Here is a 22,096-nt window from a genome sequence, read left to right on the forward strand (position 1 = left end):
TTATTGCCAATCAACCAGATAAGAGGGTGAGACACGAAAAAGGATTATGGGTTTCGACCCTAAGCCTTATTTATTGTACGATATGCAATTCAAATGTTCTCCCAATACTTTCCTACATGTCGTATTATACAAATCATTTTGTGCTTAGGTTATTAGTAAGTAAATATGCGGGCTTCATGCTAACTTATAATATGCCAATTTGCCAATACAATAGTTTTTTTTCAGTATCAGGGAGTAAGGAACTTCTGAAAAATTATGTTGGCTTTAAGTGAAGTACCCAGTCCCAGCAATCAAAGTCGAAGGTTCGAGAATGGATGAACAATGAAACAGAATGCATTCATTTTATTTGAATTCCTGGTGCTATTGTTAAAGAAAACCATCAGGAGAACCTGCGGAATTTCATCATTTGCCCACCTAACCTTATTTAACCTGAACCTTCGTCGGCCTGTGACCCTGCATTAGAAGAAAAATGCGGTGAAGAGATAGAGAGAGGGGTGTATTTAATTAACACAATTATATTATTTATATGTATCAAAGGTAATAAAACAACATAAATATTGAAACACATTTAATTACCATTCAATTAGGAAAATTCAAATCGTCAAATATCTTATAATTTGTCGTGTGTATTTACCCAAGCATTTCCATTTCCAAACCACCACATACAATGTTAAATAAAATAATGATCACGTAGATTTACGTGATCCTAATATCTCAGGCGTGAGCTTTATCACGGCTCTAGAGAACTTTTCTGTTTTCATGTATCCCTCATGAATCATGATTAACAATTGTGTAGAAACAATTCAACTTTTTTCACTATTTACAAACATAAATTATGAATAAGTGATGTACAAAATGTACGTGATAAAATAAAAATAAAATTCTACATTTATTATAATCTAACTAATCATATTTACAAAATGTACAGTGTATCTATGTAACTAACTTTTAACAATTATACAATTAAATTAATATCACGCATTATCCAGTATACACATTCCAATAAAAAACAACACGAACAATCGTTTCAACAATGTTATATTTTTCTACAATATTTTAATTTATTCATTTTAACATTTTATTTAATTGACTAGCCACACAATCATAGTCATAACCAATTTGTATTAGGTACTTATAAAATTACTTGTCCACTAACTACAATTTCACATCTTTTCTGAACATTTGTTATAAAAATAAAGATAAAAACTTCAACAAAATCTACCTCTCCGATATCATAGGTGCTTTAAAGCTTTAACAAATAGGACACGAAGTACGAAGTCTAACAAAACTAAAACACATTTTAGGCTGTCAAAGTCAATCAATACAACACATAGACCTTTGAACTGAAAATGTTGACTTCGTGTAAGGTATAGTAAATTTTAATAGAAGTTCCTTTTTTATAGATATTGGTCTCCATAGACGTTTGCCATTAACTCATTGAAAGCACTTAATAAATGAATCACATAAATTTACACATTGTGAGCAAACAATTCGAAAATGCTAGAGAACAATAATTATTTTAATGGCATTATACAATTTTTGTCGTAATAAATCATTTTTATTGACTTTTAATAATATTCAAAAACAGTGTAGCTACAAAATTTCTCAAAATTAATAGAACATATCAAAGCTTATTTTATACTATTGTTTATTATTTAAGGATAATAATACGTCATTGGTTCTCGCTAATCTTTTAACATTCATAAATTTTTGCAACAACAAAATAGCACATTACAAATATAACATCTATATACAACACATATCTGGAACGTACATTCTACAATTCGTATCACAGTTCTTTATCAACCCGAGGAGTCCGAGCTAAATTACCTATCACTGTTTTGTTTAGATCAACCGTTCCGGCAATCTAAACAGACGTGTCTCAGGTTAACCCACCGATATTGCAATTCACTTGATACATATAAGTGGCTAGTTCCTCCCCGCTCAGTTCTTGGTCGAATTCGTGTAAGCTTGAGTTTGATATACTGCGTGGTGAGGTGAAAGAGTCGGATCCCTCGTTCAAACGTCGCTGTTGCCACACCCAATTCACATTTGGCGACTCGTTGACTATGGAAAGATTTCTTCGGTAGGACTGTAACAGAAATAGAACGATGCGCTTTATTGCGCTTGTTTTTCCGAGTATTGGATGATATTTTTCCAGCCTACACCGTTGTAGCGATAGCGTTATATTACAGCATGCATTGTTGGCTTTGCAATGAAACCACAACAGTTGTACCCAGCACAATATCGTATAATTGTGCTGCTATTAACATGAAGTTCCTTTGAACGGAACTTTATCTTTAAACAGTATAAAATGAATAAATACAGAATGGAGCTTGTATTATATACTTTTCATATTTTCCCAGATACTTTGTGCAAATACGAAGTTAATTTTAACATAATATACGTTAACCGTATTCCTTTCTAATGAAAAATAAATTCCATTATCGGCGATGTTTCTCTACTTGTACACTGTAAAAATAACTATAAATATTTTTTACCTACTATAGTATGATTACTATTATTAGTGAATTGCTGAACTGTATCTTAAAACTAAAATCATCATCTTTATTGGGTTCAGTGTGTATCGTCCCCTTTCAACAAATGCGAGATCGTTAAGGAAGGATACTCTTGCACACGATGAAATAGATTGTTGAAAACAACAAAATACATTGATTACATATTCGTTTGAACATGGATTATAACGATAAATAATTAATGATTGCAGCCATTCGCTTGTCGAATGCATTTTAATTTATTTTTTTACTCTTGTAATTTTTGGCTAAATTTAATAAAACGGGTTTGTAATATTACTTTAAAGTTCATTTTGGAAAACGGAAATTTGTATACAGATTTTAAATAGCTATATTATCCGACTGTACATACTGTCTGACCTTTTTTGTCTTATATTATAATTTTGGGTATTTCCGAGAGCTATTCCATAAATTTTTACATCGCACATATTTATCGTTACTCAATATCATAAAATCCTTATATAAAAAGTATTTATGCTATAATAAAACTGGGTAAAGCGGATTACTATCGCTAAGCATAGAATAAATAAAACATTTCATCGGTAAGAGTGGTATTAAACGCCTAAATCAAAATATTTACTCTCGTACTCCATTAGATTGTCTCGTAATTATAATAATTATCTAAGAATAAATTCATTATAACAGCTGTGTTATGGTAAAGAGTTTTCAGAAACAAAAATCACGGTAGAATAAACAGTTTTCCTATTCCTTTTTATTTACTTCATGCTTTGTTGTTTTAATCGAAAAAAGGGTAAGTAATTTTAATTAAAAACTGAGTTTTCATTTTACAATACGGCCATAGATATAATATATTAAAAATTAAATGAATATGCATTAAATTATCTTAATAATAAATGAAGTCGATTAGTAATCTATAGCGTTAGAACCCATTACCCATTCCAAGATAAAAAGGTTCGTTCTAACCTCACCTGGGCTCTGGAAGGGGCCACACACAGTTGCGTGGTGGCGGTAGACAAACGCCGCAAAAGCCGAGGGTGCGGCCTTGCTCGCTCGCTAGCGGCCCTTTGCCGGGACGCTAGTAAGGCGCTGTATGTTCGGCCTAATCTAGGCCCATCTCGCCGGCTGCACCACACTGATAGTGTCATCTAGGAACAAAGGTTGTAATTAGTAGATAAATAGTAAAGTTAAAGCCGAGGTTCGGCCTGGCTCGCTCGCTAGCGGCCCTTTGCCGGGACGCTAGTAAGGCGCTGTATGTTCTGCCTAATCCAGGCCCATCTCGCCAGCTGCACCACTGACACTGATAGTGTGATCTAGCAACAAAAGATTGGCCAGTGTTAGCCCAACAAATGGTAGTCAATGTTGGCTGCCAATACGGTTATGAATAAGCACCTACAATGACGTCCGATCATGAGCATTTAGGCCCTCTACATTGTTCAAAGAGGAAAAACATAATTTTATTATTATGACTATAGAATACAATTATGTATATCAAATTCAATCTATTTCTACTCCATGGGAAAAGGAAATTTCTTGTAATACAAAAAAATAAAAAGCAATAAGAAAGACGAAACAATGAGAGAAAAAAAATGAAATAGACTATATTTCAGCAATAGTTTAAGAGTAAGCTGTTAAAACGATCCCAATTGTTTTAATAAATTAAAACTAAATGGTTCGGTGAATGGATTTGTACTAAAACTTTAATTGGCTTATTGGGTAGCTGGAAAATATTTATTGAATACAATTTTATACTGAAGTGGTAATATTATTATAAATAAATTAAGATATACAATATTATTTATAAAAAAAACTGAACGACGTAAATTTCGTTCGAATAGAAAACATTCTACGAAGCGGTAATTTTTTTCTATTGCTTTTTTAGGTATTTTTTTTTCGAATGCCATAAATAATAAAAAAAACTTCTTGGTATAAATAGGTATAAATTTAGATACAAATTGAGGTATAAATTGAGATTCTTAAGTATCATGAAAACCGCATAGTTATGTCGTGTAATCGTGTTTGCTTACGTGTCGGTGTCAAATTTATTATAGAAAAATTAACAACAATACAAACAATTAAAAAAGTAATTCCTAATTGAAAATTTAGAAAAAATAGATATATATTAAATCTAAACCCTTAAATATATAAATTGACTACATATTATTATTACTTAGGTAAATTCAAAAAGAAAACCAATATTCAAAATAATTTTACATCGCCGACGAGTTTTCCTTGCAATTTAAACAACAAAAAATGTATGACCTTCTTAAAGAATACTTCATGCGCAGAATTATAATTTTATACATTAAAATTATAAAGGCAAAAAACTCTACACTAGAATTTATATCTGAATTCAAATATTTATATAACATTACTGATAGGTACCTAAAACCGGTCGTAAAGCATTACTTAATTATTTAAACACACATCAAAAATGTTAATTAAAATGTAAATTCAAGTGAAACTTTAAAAAAGTATATTTAAAATTGCTTCCACAGTAACATATGGCATTAACAAGCCATCAAACTTAATAATAGTTTTTACATTAGCTTTTTCCAAATACCTATTGAATATTATTGATATCTTAGGTATATTTATTAGCCTAAAACTATTTAATTATCATGATATTATACTAAAAAAAAAACAAAGTTTACACCCAAGAAACTGCGCAGTTCATTCGCTACTGTCCAATTAACTTTTTCAATCAGCGATCGTAAATAAAAGGGGTAAGAATCGTTAAGAAAATATTTACTAGGAAAACTAGTCCTATTGATCTAGTGGCATTTTTAGATTAAATGGTTCAGTGGCGAAGCAGATAACTCAATCTTGGGGGTCGGTAGAAGGCTTATTCAGTAGACGATATATTTATGTCCCATAATGGGCTTAGACTGAGCACTTCGAAGGGAAAGGTGCGTTTATGCCAAATATAGCCCAGATTTACGAGCGACCTTTGACCGCAATCGGCTGATAGGTGCCTATTTCACCAAGGCGTTGTCGAGCTGTAAAATGATACTATTTTAACCCTAGGCAATGGATATGCGCAGTAACTTAATCAAATATCAACAGAGATGAATAAAAACTTTTGTTTACGGGTGAAATCTATTAAAATTCAACGTTCATACCTACTATGTAAATGGAAAGCTGAAATATTCATATAGTAAAATTCAATGAATTGTGATTGAGCTCACTTGTGGTGGAAGAAGAGCATTTTGGCGTGAATAATACAAAATAAAACGTATACTAAATTACAAACTTATAAATAACTAGCTGACCGCCCGCGGCTTCGCCCGCTTTCTCTAAAACGATTTGAGATTTAAACTATCCTATCTCTCAAGTTGGATCGAACTGCACATGGTGTGCGAATTGTATTATAATCGGTTAAGTGGTTTAGGAGTCCATTGAGGACAAACATTGTGACACGAGATTTATATATATTAAGATTTAGCCAAATGTCTCAGGCACAATCCTGAAGTATATACTGTTAAATTAAATATACGCTACAAATCTACTTCATTTATTTGAAAGAAAAATAATTGCGTGAGTATTTTTCTTTTTGCGCCCGACTTGAGCCAATTGTTATAAAATAAATTTGTTGAATATGAGTGCCTGTCGAAACCACTCTTACATAGGTCCTTAGCAATTCACGAATAGTATTTGCTAACGCTTGAAGTGTGTTAACTTACCTACTAAAATGTCTTTTACAATAATTATTTTTATAGAATAACTATTACAGCTATGAAATACATGTGATATCAAATTCAATAATGTGATACAAGATGATGTAAGTAATGTTCATGTCACATTCTAAATTAATAAATCCATTTCGATACAGTTTTCTGCTTGAGGGAAAATTCACAAATTGCGTCAAACATGCCAGTACTTTTTGAAGATAATCCCCTATGAATGACGTGATAATACACACTCATTGTAATAATAATAAGTATATGGATCTGGAAAACATAGGTACTATACAAATACTTTTTCAACGAGATGGGAACCCTGTTTAAAATTAACCCCGTAAAACATTTCTGAAATTAACAATTAATGTAAAACTTTTTTTTTATTGTAATTAGTAGGTATATCTGTAAATTCGTGAAAAAACCATGAATACCATTAATGTCTACCCACTGCCATCAAATAGTGACCAAGCTAGCTATATTTAGATTTAAAGTAACAATAATATTTATGATTTTTGCGTAATGTATACCAAGTATTTCCTGTTTCATTCTATTTTCATGGTACCTGGATTTAAATGAACTCCAATAACCCCTTGCTTTAAAAAGGGCAAGAAATACGCGTAAATAAATTATTCTTTAATTTTTTTACGACTATAAAAATAATTTACATAAATGCTTAAAATAGCGTGTAATTAAGATGAACCCTGCTATTTTATTACTAAAAGAGTGTATTTTAATTTCTTGGATATTTTTATCCATTCTTTAAAAAATATATATTTGTTGATAACCACATGTCCTAAACTGGATCCTTATTAGGATGGATTTAGGATGTATTAGGATATTAATTACGTCTTTACATATAGGTTATTTGCAAAACCAGGCTCAAACAGAGAAAAGGGAAAATTATCCAAATTAACCGAAAAAATATGTTTATTTGATAGGATTGAATTTCAAATGTGCCTTACAAAATTGTGCCATAAAAAAGTTTTGAAACAGGAATAAATAAATTCGCAACCAATACCTACATTAGATCTATCTCCACATGTAAAATAAAAGCCTTGAATGGAACGTGGCTAAAAAAGTAATCAGTATGCTATCAGAAAAATCTTAAACATACTAAAAAATAATAAAAAAGTTTCATTAAAATAAAACAATTTAAAACAAAGTTTGACAGAGATGTATCACGAAGAATGTAATTTGCGTCGAATCACGACGAAAAGTTTTATAGATTTCAATTTTTTTTCCAAAATTATGATAATAACTTTACAATATTTAAAATCATTTAAAAACATAACTAGTGTATTTTTTATATGTTGTTATGAGACAGTAGACTTCAAATTTTAGTCTCAACGCGACTTAAAGTTTCACTTCAAAAGGCAGATTTTAAGAAAAGTCTATGCAACTAAGTAGCTATGTAGTTCAAAAGGCTACTACTATGTATACTAATATTTTTTTTATATTAATTGGTATATGAAATGAATTAATTGCTGTAATTAAAAATTTTTGAACACATAATCTTCTTAATATATACATATAAATCTCGTGTCACAATGTTTGTCCTCAATGGACTCCTAAACCACTTAAACGATTATAATAAAATTCGCACACCATGTGCATTGTGCAGTTCGATCCAACTTGAGAGATAGGATAGTTTAAATCTCAAATCGTTTTAGAGAAAGCGGGCGGAGCCGCGGACGGTAAGATAGTAGTGTAATAAAATACAAAAACATTACACAATTTAGTGTAGGTAGTTATGACCAAGCTTCAAATTAAATATAATTAGCCAGACACATAATTTAAAATAATGAAACATTAAACCTTAAACATTAACCAAAAACGAACACACAATTAAATATTACAATAACCTTTTAGTTTTTCTGGTTATTTCATATGAAGTGATAAAATTTCAAAATTACATAGAATTAATGAATGTATATGTATCTACTCCAGAAACATACACGAAAATAAGATAACATTAACAATAATTTTAAACATTGAATGCTATTCAGTGAATGCATGAAACGCCTGAAGTAATAAGGGGAGAGTCAGGCCTATAAGAATTTCATAAAACATGAACGAAGTAAGTACACCGATATTTATCATAATGTAATTTATTCATTGCTGGTTTGAACGAATCCATACTAATATTATAAATGCGAAAGTAATCTCTGTCTGTCTGTCTGTTAATCAATCACGCCTAAACTACTGAACCAATTTGCATGAAATTTGTTATGGAGATATTTTGATACCCGAGAAAGGACATAGGCTACCTTTTTTATTGCGAAATATGTATTATGTACCACGGGCGAAGCCGGGGTGGACCACTAGTTGTATGATTTGTTCAGATACGCGCATTGCATCTCAATGTTGTTCCACCAATGCTCTTTGAAAAAATGTTGTTTTTAAAATAAATTCCGGAAGTTAATTATCGGTTATTACTTTCGATGTGTATTAAGTTAATTATGAAACTAATTGATATAGATTATAAAAAATGCTTTTAATTAATCAGGTAACTACTCACCTCAAGAATAATATAAATTACTGATGATTATAATATTATTACTCACTGTCACCACGTACTATAAGCGTAAAAATATGCCTAGTTTGTGAATCCAGAATAAGAATTAAGATCGTAATCTATATTTATTATATAATATATAATATATAAAACTCAGAGGTGACTGATATAGTGATCTATCATCGCACAGCCCAAACCACTGGACGTATCGAGCTGAAATTTGGCTTGCAGGTAGATGTCATAAAGTAGGCGTCCCCTAAGAAAGGATTTCCCGAAATTCTTGCGGGAACGGGGAAAAACGGGGATGCACGTACAAAGTCGTGGGCGGAAGCCTAGTATTATATAAATTTAAATTCAAAATTTTAGTATTCAATCATGTTATATTTTTCTGACATTGTAATATACCTCTATAAAAATATATAAATTAATATATTTTCCTCAACGAATTTTAGAATCATAATATTATAATTTATAACGTAAGTATTTTATACATATCTAAATCTTACAAGACAAATTACCCGGTATTTTTTAAGAATAATTAATATTACCAAGCTAATATTACAGACATTGTGTTTGACTTTACGTTGCACAGCTTTTAAGTTTGGGTTAATGAACTTCACCATTTTGATTTTATGATGATTCAGTTTTTGAATTATCCTTCCTTCAAAAGTTAAATAATTGTTTGCGATTTATACTTCAATAATATTTTTATAATTCTGATTTCTGACATTTTGAGTTTACAAATAGCCTTGGAAGAAAATTAAAAAATCTTACCTTAAATGCATTTCGGAACTTGTTAGACATAATGTTGTACAGGAAAGGATTGATTGCAGTTGACAGGAAGTAGAGGACTCCTGATAAATACGTCAGTACTATGTACACCTGTGAAGAAAAAAATTACATAAATAAAAACAATTTTTACAAAAATAACAAGCTTATTACTAATTACCAAAAATTTTCCATATCAATATCAATAATGTAACTATATTTTTAACACCAGAATATAGATACATAATTGGCCAGTGGCCTACTTATCCTCATTAAAAGATATTTAGACAATATTGGTAATGCTAAACTAAACTTTGTAAGCTTATAATATATCTATCATAAATCATAATCAGTAGTGAGTGACTCTGCGAGTCAATTACTAATTATTATTAAGGTATAGGTAATTATTATGGATGGATTCCTTAGGGCTTAGCCCAAAGATTTTATTTTAAGTAATTATCCCAAAAACCAAATTAATAACGTGATCACGGACTGCCAAGTGCCAAAGTTACAATTTTTAATTAATTTCACTTCGTATTCAGGTTTCTCAAAATATTCATGACATTCAAATTAAAATTGACCTCTAAATGTTAGATGTCAATGCATTTTTGGATATACTTTTCAAAATATCTTTTAACAATAACATACCTAATCCAATTTTTGTAAGATTAATAAGATTAATGTAGATTTGACCTTTTATTTATGAGTGGCATTTAAATCTTCGACTTATTATCATTTTCCTACATTATATTTACTTTCTACTTTTTACTATATGTTAAAACTAGCTTACCGCCCGCGGCTTCGCCCACTCTCTCTATTAAAAAACCGCATCAAAATCCGTTGCGTAGTTTTAAAGATTTAAGCATACAAAGGGACATAGGGACAGAAAAAGCGACTTTGTTTTATACTATGTAGTGATTTTAATCGTTTATTCATCCCATAAGTTATAATAACATCGAACATAAGAGATGTGAGATTAGATTTTTATTTTGTTTCTGGTCCATAAAAAACAATGATGTACTTAAAATAAGACTTTAAATGAGTATTTGTTAGGTTGGTAAAAAAATAATTGTGTTGCATAAGCACTCTGTATTTTAAAAAAAAACCGCTTCAAAATCCGTTGCGTAGTTTTAAAGATTTAAGCATAATATGGAACAGAGAAATCGACTTTGTTTTAATACTATGAAGTGATTCTCATCTACAGTATTATAGTAGACATATTTAATATTCTTATAAAACATAATTTATACCAATGGAAGATAAAAAACTAAAAATTTGAATTTGAAATAAGTATCATTTTAAATGACTTATTTCATTTAAGGTCACGGTCACGTGGATTCAGTTTTTGATAATATGTGAGAAGTATTAATGTTTGAATTATAAAAAAAACACGTTTTTTGGTAATTGTTTTATGTACTCAAAAGTACAATTACGAATGTACCTAGGAAATGTGATAATACCTTCCCTTCAGGTACATAATAATTAATATTGTTCTTTATAATTAGCAGTAGAGGTTGATGATAACTCCAATTTTTTAAGAATCTTTGTTATGTTGTAATAGTAAGATACGGAAAAGAATAATTAGTTTGACAAGGCTATGTAGTATGTATAATTGTATAGCTAAAGGCAAACAAGGAGGCAGCAACCATTCGGCTCTCGCATTAGCACAACAGATACCTATAAATTTTAATATAATACTAGATAGTACCAATTAATAACGCTATCATTTACAACTATATTATCCAATTGTACAATCCATACTAATATTATAAATGCGAAAGTAACTCTGTCTGTCTGTCTGTTTTGATACCCGAGAAAGGACATAGGCTACCTTTTACTGCGAAATATGTACCACGGGTGAAGCCGGGGCGGACCACTAGTACAAATATAAATCAGCATTACATTTGTTTGCGAATCAAAATATATTTTAAGATAATATTATGTGCAGATCTACCTTTATCTTATTGTATTGGAATCCATAATATAAGATAAGTCCATTCTAATCTTTACAAAAAGATACAATATATTTAAAATTGAATAAAATTATCTGAAAATTAAATCAGATTTCCATAAATTTGCCCCTTGTCTTATCTCGTTGTCAATTATGGAGCCTTAATTACTTATCTATAAAACTTTAGGCGTAAACAGATGTTATTCCCATCTTCCCTTGAATAGCCACTATCAACGTTCAAATAATTATTACATTTAATTAATTATCAAGAATTATATTTAAACTGTAAATACGTTGTTATAATTTCTTACCCACGAATAGGAGTAGTAACTTTTTAAACATAACATAATCATATCACATAACATAACATAACAAACATAACATAAGATAATCACATCCTTTATTTAATTGAAGTGGGAGTCGAGCACTGCTTCGGCACAAAATGGGTCAAGCTCGCACCGGGGAAGTTACCACACCCTCACAGAAAACCGGCGTGAAATGGTGGCATATTAACAGTATGCTACCGTGTTTCGTACGGTGAGTGAGGGGTCCGGAGACCCAAAAACAACCCCCAAATATGAACGCGGTATTATCAGGCAGAATACCCCAGGAGGGTACCGGCACCTACGGTGCAGGAGAATCCCTCCCGCAGCGCCTGCGCTGCGGCAGCCCGTCGTATTCTGGGGCGGGCATAATTCCGCTTGGTCATGTGCCAAGGGGTTCGCAGAGCAAGCGAAGAAAATCACCCCCCTCCACTCTCACGGTGGACTTTTGTAACATCCGGGGGCTGCACACTAATTTAAACGCCGTCCACTACCATCTTGAGACGGCTAAGCCGGCCTTGCTCTTCCTGACTGAGACTCAGATATCAACTCCGGCCGACGTATCTTATCTCACATACCCTGGTTTTAAGCTGGAGCATACTTTTGCACCGCGTGCCGGGGTATGCGCATACGTTAGGGAAGATATCTGTTGTCGACGTCTTGGCACCCTTGAAGGTGAGGATCTGTCCATTATCTGGCTGCATATTGACTGCGGCGACCACCCTCGCGTCTATGCTTGCCTGTACAGATCCCACAGCGGGAATACTGGTACCGACCGTTTATTTGAGCACATCCAAGAGATGATCGACACTTTGCTTGTACAGTTCCCTTCTGCGGAGCTTGTGGTTTTAGGCGATTTCAATGCCCACCACGTTGAATGGCTTGGGTCGCGTACAACTGACCACGCGGGACGAACTGTGCACGATTTCGCTCTAGCCTATGGCCTAACACAGCTGGTCTCATCGCCTACGCGAATACCGGATGTGGAGGGCCATACTCCCTCTCTTCTGGATCTTCTGCTGACCACACATCCCGAGAACTATCAGGTCTCCGTCGTGGCCCCACTGGGGTCATCAGACCATTGCCTGATATGGAGTATGGTGCCACTTACGGGTTCGAAACAGCAGACACCTGCAGCTCGACGCCGTGTGTGGCACTACAAGTCGGCAGACTGGGACGGAATGCGTGGTTTTTTCGCTTCCTACCCATGGGGGCCTGTTTGCTTCTCCTCGGAGGATCCCAACGCTTGTGCTGAGTCTATCACTGACGTGGTACTGCAGGGTATGGAACTATTTGTGCCATACTCTGTTGTGCCCGTCGGTGGCAAATCCAAGCCTTGGTTTGGACGTTCCTGTAACATGGCGTCTCGCCAGAAACAGGAACTTTTTCAAGCCTGGGTTGCAGCAACGGCGTGTCGCGATCCAAGCGTTGGTCTCATCAGGAAGAAGTACAACTTTGCCTCCAGATCCTGCAAAAGAGAAATCGCTAGGGCTAAATCTAGTTATATTGGTGCACTTGGCGATAGACTAACGCGACTTCCTTCGGGAACAAGGGCGTTTTGGTCCCTCGCCAAGGCCATCCAAGGTAACTTCTGTCGTTCATCCTTTCCACCTTTGCACAAGGACGAAGACTCTCTGGCCCATTCCGCTAAAGAGAAAGCCGAACTCTTGGGCGCTCTCTTTGCTAGGAACTCGACGCTTGATGACAGGGGAAAGACACCGCCGACCATCCCGCGGTGCAACCATTCAATGGCGGATATACGTTTCACACAACGTGCCGTTCGAAACGCTCTCTTTTCCCTTGACATCCATAAGTCGACAGGGCCGGATGGAGTCTCCCCTATTGTGCTTAGGACATGTGCTCCTGAGTTGGCACCGGTTGTAACGCGTCTTTTTCGGCTCTCTTACGCCAAAGGCATTGTTCCGAATTCGTGGAAGACTGCTCTTGTCCACCCAATCCCTAAAAAAGGCGATCGCTCAAATCCATCTAACTACAGACCGATCGCCATCACTTCTTTACTCTCCAAAATAATGGAATCCATTATTAACAGCCAGCTCATGAGGTATCTGGAGGAGAACCAGTTGTTAAGCGACCGGCAATACGGTTTCCGTAGTGGTCGCTCGACTGGTGATCTTTTGGTGTACCTCACTCACAGATGGGCGGAGGCGGTTGAGAGTAAAGGGGAGGCATTGGCTGTAAGTTTGGATGTAGCGAAAGCCTTCGATCGGGTCTGGCACAAGGCACTTCTAGCGAAATTACCATCTTTCGGACTTCCTGCGAGGTTATGCGATTGGGTTGCCAGCTTCCTGGAAGAGAGGAGCATTAAGGTCGTAATCGACGGTTCTTGCTCTAAGCCTCTTCATGTGAACGCTGGTGTCCCACAAGGCTGCGTGCTATCTCCTACACTGTTTCTTCTGCATATCAATGATTTGTTACAAATCAGTAACATTCATTGCTATGCAGACGACAGTACGGGGGATGCTCTTTATCCCGGCCGTGCAAACACCTCAAAGGAAAGCCTCAATGAGAATCGAAACAAACTTGTGTCTGAAGTCGAGTCTTCTCTCCAAGAAGTCTCGGATTGGGGCGAACTTAATCTTGTCGAGTTCAATCCCCTAAAGACACAGGTTTGCGCGTTCACCGCTAAAAAGACCCCATTTGTCGTAGAACCTCGGTTTAAGAGTACTCCCCTTAGTATATCGCCGAAAATCGGAATCCTCGGAGTTGAAATCTCGAGTGACGTTCAATTCCGCAGTCATTTGGAAGCGAAGGCTAAATTAGCCTCGAAAAAACTTGGTGTGCTCAGTAGATCGAGACAGTACTTCAAGCCGGCCCACCGACTTCAGCTGTACAAGGCTCAGGTGCGACCGCATATGGAGTACTGTTCTCATCTCTGGGCCGGAGCCCCACAGTATCAACTCCTTCCTCTTGACCGCATCCAACGTCGAGCAGCTCGAATTGTCGATGACCGTAGGCTTTCCGATAGGCTCGATCCACTGTCAGTGCGGAGAGACGTTGCGTCTCTCTGTATACTGTACAGAATCTACTATGGGGAGTGCTCTGAGGAATTGTTCCACCTTTTACCAGCCGCACAGTTCCACCACCGGACCTCACGCCGTAAAAACCAGTTCCATCCGCACCATCTGGATGGTTGGCGCTCCACCACTGTCCGCTTCACCCGCAACTTCCTTCCGCGTACGGTGAAACTGTGGAACGATCTGCCACCTGCGGTGTTCCCGAACAACTACGACATTGGGGCCTTCAAGAAAAGAGCGTATTTGTCCATTAAAGGCCGGCAAAGCACCTGTAACACTCCTTGTGTTACAAGTGTTTATGGGCGGTGGTGACCACTTAACATCAGGTGGCCCACCTGCTCCTTTGCTTGCTCTGACATAAAAAAAAAAAAAAAAAAAAAAAAATTCTCTCTGTACAACCGGTTGTCTGGAAGAAATCGCTATTTAGCGATAAGGCCGCCGTTTGTTACAATGTATCCTAGATTAAGTCTCAATTTGTAATTTTTAAGAGCAATAAAGTATTAATAAATAAATAAATAAACATATCATTATCATGATATTGTCGAAAATATGAGATATTTTTTATGTGGAATAGTATAGCTTAATTATGTTAATTTAATACAAATTTTTATATATAATTTTTATGTACATTGTACAAATTTTAAAGAACCATAATAATTAATAGCTTCCTGTTGTTAAATTACAAAGTATTACACGTGCTCATAAAATTGAGAGTTCATTAGACTATTGCCGGAATTTAGAAAAAAAGTGACTTAAAAAAGCAAGGGAAATGGTTTCACTTAGATACTTGGCTGTTGGAAAAGTCTAGCAGTGAAACAGAAGTTAAATAATGGCAATAGGACTTCCCTTTTGAATTGTAGAGTCGGGGAGATTCTTCGTTTTTATATCAAACACCGGCAATAATTGTTATTTTTATTTAATTACTTTATTTCAGCTTTCATCAGTCATTCCAATCCGAAGGGGCGGATCGAGCAAGCTTCGACTATAAGTTGTGTTATATGTAGATTGTAAATATATAACAAGGTATGACTAACAATACATGCAAATGTAAACATATAGAATACTAGCTGTGCCGCGCGGTTTCAGCCGCGTGTTTCCGCTCTGTTGGTCTTAGCGTGATAATATATAGCCTATATTACTCGTGGATAATTTAGCTTTCGAATGGTGAAAGAATTTTTTAAATCGGTCCAGTAGTTTATGAGCCTATTCAATACAATCAAACAAACAAACAAACAAAGTTTTCCTCTTTATAATATTAGTGTAGATATTAGTGTTGATATTTCATAGTTTATTTTCTACTCACCAGATAAAATGTATCGCTAGGATGTTCCAAATTCTTGCCATAAATTGCAATTATTCGCTGAACGTGGAACGGTGCCCAGCATAGGAAGAAGGATAGTGCCACAGCAACTAAAAGAGAAAAATAATAATGATAAAATACAGATAATAAATTAAATACCTACCAATTAATCTAGTCTCAATGTTGTAGGTATCAATATTTATATCGAAATTGCTATAACACTAGTCAATAAATTACAAAATATGTAGAAAAATAATGAAGGCATACAAATACATAATATTTGGTGTTTGTGTAGAGTTAACATGGATGAACTCCAGCCTATTTTTTTTTCTGCATATTTAATAATTATCTTTTTATTCCGCTATTATGCAAAACAGTTGGAAACAAAACAGATGTTATATTTATTGTTTATAGCGTAAAGAATCACATATAAATTATTATGAATGAATATGAATACTATAATACGGTAATATAATTCACTGCCTTATCTGTTTAATTAGTTATACATATATCTGTATAATTTGTGGATTATGGATACAATATGAAGCAAATATAGGTACGTCTTCTATACAAGGTAGGTATGATGCCAAAACATTGGTTTAATTTACGATAAGATATAGGTCTGGTAGATATGAGTGATTTATTCACTAGTTTCATTAATGATGTTGTATAACTGTAATAGATATATTGGTTTAAATTTTGGTCCAAAGAGTCAAATGTATTATCATCAATATAATATCGTAATTTTTAAAACAAGTGATAACTGCGTTAAAAACAACCGACTTCAAACTTGCACTTGCAAAATTTACAAATACCTACAGACAAAAATGCTCATAAAATAAAAACTACTGGGCCTATCCGAATAAAATTTTTATGGGACCAATTCGACACCATTCCGCATCGAACAAAAAAAGAATCACGTAAATCGGTTCAGAAACCTCGAAGTAATCGGTGTACATACATTAAAAAAAAAAAAAAATATACCGGCCGAATTGATAACCTCCTCCTTTTTTTTGAAGTCGGTTAATAACTAGGTACAAATTTTTTTCTTCTTAAATTACCTACTTACTATATGAATGTCCTATACAAGTAAAATTTACTGTTAACAATGTGTCTGATATGCATATTATAATATAGGTAGATAGTTTTTTCCAAACTTCTAGAACCTTTCACCTACAAGTACACCATTTTATCTATTGAAATCTTACTTTCAATCGAATTTCCTTATTTTATTGTGTCACGCATTTCAATGTCAAAGTGACACCACGACTCGAAGCCTTTATGGCGGGAAAGCTAACAAATTTTATTTACATTCGTATACTTAGTGTTATGTCGCCGGATATACTGTTACAAGATTTTCACATTACCGAATTCTATAAATAATTATACCTATATATACCTACCCGAAACTAATATGATTAATACAACATTTTCATTTAAGTATTTATTTTTTAATGCTCTGAATTAAATACGGATTGAAACATAACCAAGGTACAGATTCAGGTTTCTTATATTGAATATACAAATATATGTTTTCGATTGCATAAAACAATCATATTATTAAGAATCAGGAAATTCCAAAACCAGTTTACTGTTATTTTAAATCTGCAGGAACTAGTCAAAGATTTTTTTTATAGTTGAAAAGGAAAAAAAAAATTGTGTTAGTATAACATGTCATACTTTTTAAATAAAATTTAAAATTACGATGTCCTATCATCTAAAAGAAATACATAATCAAAACTAATCTTTGATTCCATTATTCGCACTATATCTTTATTTAGAAATCCTTGACCTCATTCGCCTCGATATTTTTTTATTTTCCGTCTAGTGCGACGAATTTTCTACTATAAGTTTATACTAAATGAAAATATCGTATTAAGTTATCCTCCATAGAACTTTTTACCCTAAATAATTGTAGGTAAGTATTAAGAAATCATTAACCGCCTGATTTACAGATATAGAGATTATAGAGACTTTACCTTCATTTACATTCAGATACTTTAATATATCTAGTGTTAAAATATCAGTAACAAACGAGGCTACATGTACCTATGTACTTCATAAATCATGAAGAATTAATTCATAAGGGTCATTTTACATTTTACATTTTTTACCATTTCAGTACGAAGATTGTTTCCTAATAACGGAAGTTGCAAAAATTAATTTGAATAAGTACCTAGATACGTATAACTCAGTTTTTAACACATATACCTATATATTTACAGTAATTAAAATTATTATAAACCACATTCCTTTCTAAATATCTTAGATACATAATATTTTGACTGATAATTATAAATGTATTATGTTGTTGTTAATTTTAAGCAATTGCGTACAACATATAATCATAATTTTTAATGAAGGTTACGGGGTATGGTTGTTATTTTAGAGACTTGGGTTAAGGTGAAGATACACAGAACATAATATTATAAGCTGGTTCAACAAAGAGTCGAATTGTTAGATGAATAGAACTAATAAAACAACAACATTAGCTTTTATCGTTTGTTGTTTGTAATGTTTTCTTTGATTTATTTGAAACTCAAACCTCGCGAATCTTCCATCTACAGGTAGATTATAATAGGCATTAACTACCTATGATAAAACCCAAATTTAAACATACATATTATTATACCTACATATACGTTATCTATTCTAAAATAAATAATAAAGCATAATATAATAATAAAGCGAATAAAGATAAAGCTTTTTTACGTTGACGGGCATGAGAACTCTAATTTAATTATAAAGAAAATTTATGTGATAAAATGCGGACAATTTGAAAAATAATTGTAATGTTACTAACATTACAATTATTTTTACCAAATATATAAGCGACACTTTTAAACAATATTTTTAATGATACAATAATTGAATATTAATATAGTTATGGCCCTGAAAATGCTAATGAATATTTATTAACACATACCATGTATGTTTGTATAGTAAAGGAATAAAACTAGAACGTCGAATATCTTTTCTCTATGGTTCTTTATTTGTACAAAGTTGGTACAAAATAATATCAAACGAGGTTAATCTTTACCCAGTGACAACGTTCAATAAAAAAATACTTGAGTAAAGCACGTGTGTACCTTTTGTTTAATACTAACTACTTACTAGCTGTGCCCTGCGATTTTACCCGCAGAGCTTCGCTCCTGTTTGTCTTCCTCGATAAATGGGCTATCTAACACCGAAATAATTTTTCATATCGGACCAGTAGTTCTTGAGATTAGCGCGTTCAAACAAACAAACAAACAAACTCTTCAGCTTTATAATATTGGTATAGATTTATGTTGTGGACTTAATTTTTTATAATTCTTTTATTAGATAATACAAACAGGAGATGAAGTGATTGCCAGAAGCGCTTTTATTATTATAGGTATTTGGGTTGGACGACCTGAGATTAATATCCGTTCCCTCATTTATAGTCATTTTAAATTTATAGTTAAATAAACGTGAATTGATTTTGTCATCATTATTTTTAAAATAAATAAAAAATTAAAAAAGCTTATAGAGTCGAGTCGATTTTAGGTCCCGAGTCCCATTTTTTTTTTTTAATGAAATAATACCGCTATCTTGAATCGGTGTAAATGCTTAATTCCTTCTATCCTATTTATATACTTTCCTGCATTATTTACTAGTATGCATTCATCAATTTTGCCAGTATATAAAGAGTCTTTAAATTTTATTTGTACACTGTATATAAAACGAATTTATATACCATAGAGTTTTCGTAACATTGCATTTACATACTGGACTTGAAGCGGAATGTTTCAAGGCCATAGATTCACATTATAGAATTTTATCGAACCGTGTAGCATTCTTATCACTAAATAATTATAGTACCTATTGGCATGTCGTTCATCGAAATCAACGTTCGGAAATTCTAAAAATAGTTCAAATGGTTTTACAACTTTTATTTGCGATTGTTCTTCTGAAATGTCTTTTAATGCTCGTGTTTGTTAATCCACTACATAGTATAAAACAAACTCTCGATTTTGATGCGTTTTTTTAATAGATAGAGAATGATTTAGAATATAATTTATTAGGTTTTAGACAAAGCGGGCGAAGCCACGGGCGGTAAGCTACTTTATATTTCTATAGTTTAGATTATTGTTAAAGTAGCGACTCATATATTTTATGTGATTTATCTAATTTAAAACTTTGCTTATTCACTTTATATTACAACTAATGTTCTTATATAGTAATGTAAATAATGCATAGTTCTGTTCTCATGGTTACCTACCTATCCTTCTAAATCTTAGTACTCGCTAGGTACTCACATAGTTCAGATATAATTCATGCGATAAACACGATACTAGAGCTTGGCATACAAAATGGTTATTAATTTACAAGACACCATGTGGTAAAGGAATTCTATCTAAGATATTTCGACAACATGAAATAGAGATACTGAGAAGACAGGGTAAATATTAATTTATCATCAATTCCTTAGCTTTAATAAATGCAAATGCAACAAATGCACATAGTAAAAAGTTTACATAAGCTAGCTGACTATAAAAAATCGAATAAATTTATAGAAAATGCCAGCTAATTATTAGAAAATGTTCAAAGCATAAAATTTTTCTAGCAGATCCATCTTCCGCTGCAAAAGCGAGTCGTCGTGATATTTTCATATTTATTTTCAGTCGTCGTTTTATAAACATCGATCATGATCGAATCCAATTATAGCCCACTCATAAATTATCACTTTTCTAATTTCTATATTATATAAAAATGCATTCCCTTAGTCACGGTGGCTGGACCATTTCGATACTTCTCGTCGTGTACTTTTTTGTCAAGAGAAAGATCTTATCGAAGATAAACTTAAGAAATTATGTTACAAAAAGTAAAATTAACATCTATTTATAAGACACGACGTCTTTCGGGTCAGCTAGTTAATAAAAACTTTTAACTATATTTAAGACTAGCTTCCGCCCGCGACTCCGTTCGCGCGGATGTCCGTCTTCGCGTGGATGGTTTATTTCTCCATTTTGAGTAACTCTGACAATGACATATTATAAATATCTATTGGACCCAAATACGGCTAGGTATAATAATACGCAACGTGTTTTCGCGGTTCTACAGAACAACGTCTATGGATACAACTGAAAAATTAAGATTAATTTTTTTTCTACGTATTTTTCCAGGATAAAAAGTATCCTATTTTACGCCCAGGATAATAAGGTATAATTATACCAAGTTTCATCGAAATCGAACCGTTAGTTTTCACGTGATGTCTTCACATACAGACAGACAGACAGACAGACAGACAGACAGACAGACAGACAAAAATTTTTTTAATCACATATTTGGGTTTGGTATCGATCCAGTAACACCCCCTGCTATTTATTTTTTCAATATTTTCAATGTACAGAATTGACCCTTCTACAGATTTATTATATGTATAGATAATATTTAAGATAATATCCTACAATATATCAAAATACGGAGCATAATGACGTATCTCATCAGTGCAATGGGAAGTGGGATTTAAAGGTTTAAGTGCCTTATACCGGAAGCTTCAAACGATGTTGAAACGTTCAGTAGTGAGGCTTTAACCTGTATTACAGCTCGCAACTTAATTACTACAAACTTTATTGATAGTTGTGTATTTGTGGCATTATAGCTAAACTGCAATCAACTACAATAAAATATTAGACATTAATGAATAAATTATATTGATATAAGTGAGAAGCAGTAAGTCTTACTCTATATATTTAACTATTTTGTACCTTATAAACTAAGCTTATAAATTTATAAATTATATATTTTGAGCCTTCATTCAATATTTGAGATGTATTACGAAAGTACTTACTTGTTCGATTTTACATTGAAATTCGTTTTTCCGTTTAAAATTCGTTATTTTCGAAATATAATTTGGTTATAAAATGCATACTGCGCTTACAGAGGAATCGTCACCACAATTAAACAGTACCTATTAAAAAAGTTGAATCTTAAATAATATTTTTGTAGTTGAAATGCCAGAAACACTGTACAGCTTCTGCCCTGTCTGTTCAAATTACTTTGCTCTC

General features: G+C 33.2%; 1 protein-coding gene across 2 annotated transcripts in view; it reads right to left on the reverse strand.

Moving 5' to 3' along the window:
* Positions 1 to 781: 781 nt before the first annotated feature.
* LOC123693992 (pyrokinin-1 receptor-like) overlaps positions 782 to 22,096 on the reverse strand; it is a 51,870-nt gene continuing 30,555 nt past the window's right edge. The window contains exons 3-6 of one of the 2 annotated variants that reach the window (XM_045639280.1): positions 16,068 to 16,174; positions 9,462 to 9,569; positions 3,464 to 3,640; positions 782 to 2,092 (exon numbers count right to left, since the gene is read on the reverse strand). In XM_045639280.1, the coding sequence (XP_045495236.1) occupies positions 1,883 to 2,092; positions 3,464 to 3,640; positions 9,462 to 9,569; positions 16,068 to 16,174 (602 nt within the window). In that variant the 3' untranslated portion in view covers positions 782 to 1,882. Of the gene's footprint in view, positions 2,093 to 3,458; positions 3,641 to 9,461; positions 9,570 to 16,067; positions 16,175 to 22,096 lie in introns of both variants that reach the window. The other variant, XM_045639281.1, reaches the window with a different exon arrangement.

The sequence above is a fragment of the Colias croceus genome, chromosome 8 (genome assembly GCF_905220415.1).
Source record: "Colias croceus chromosome 8, ilColCroc2.1".
NCBI lineage: Eukaryota > Metazoa > Arthropoda > Insecta > Lepidoptera > Pieridae > Colias > Colias croceus.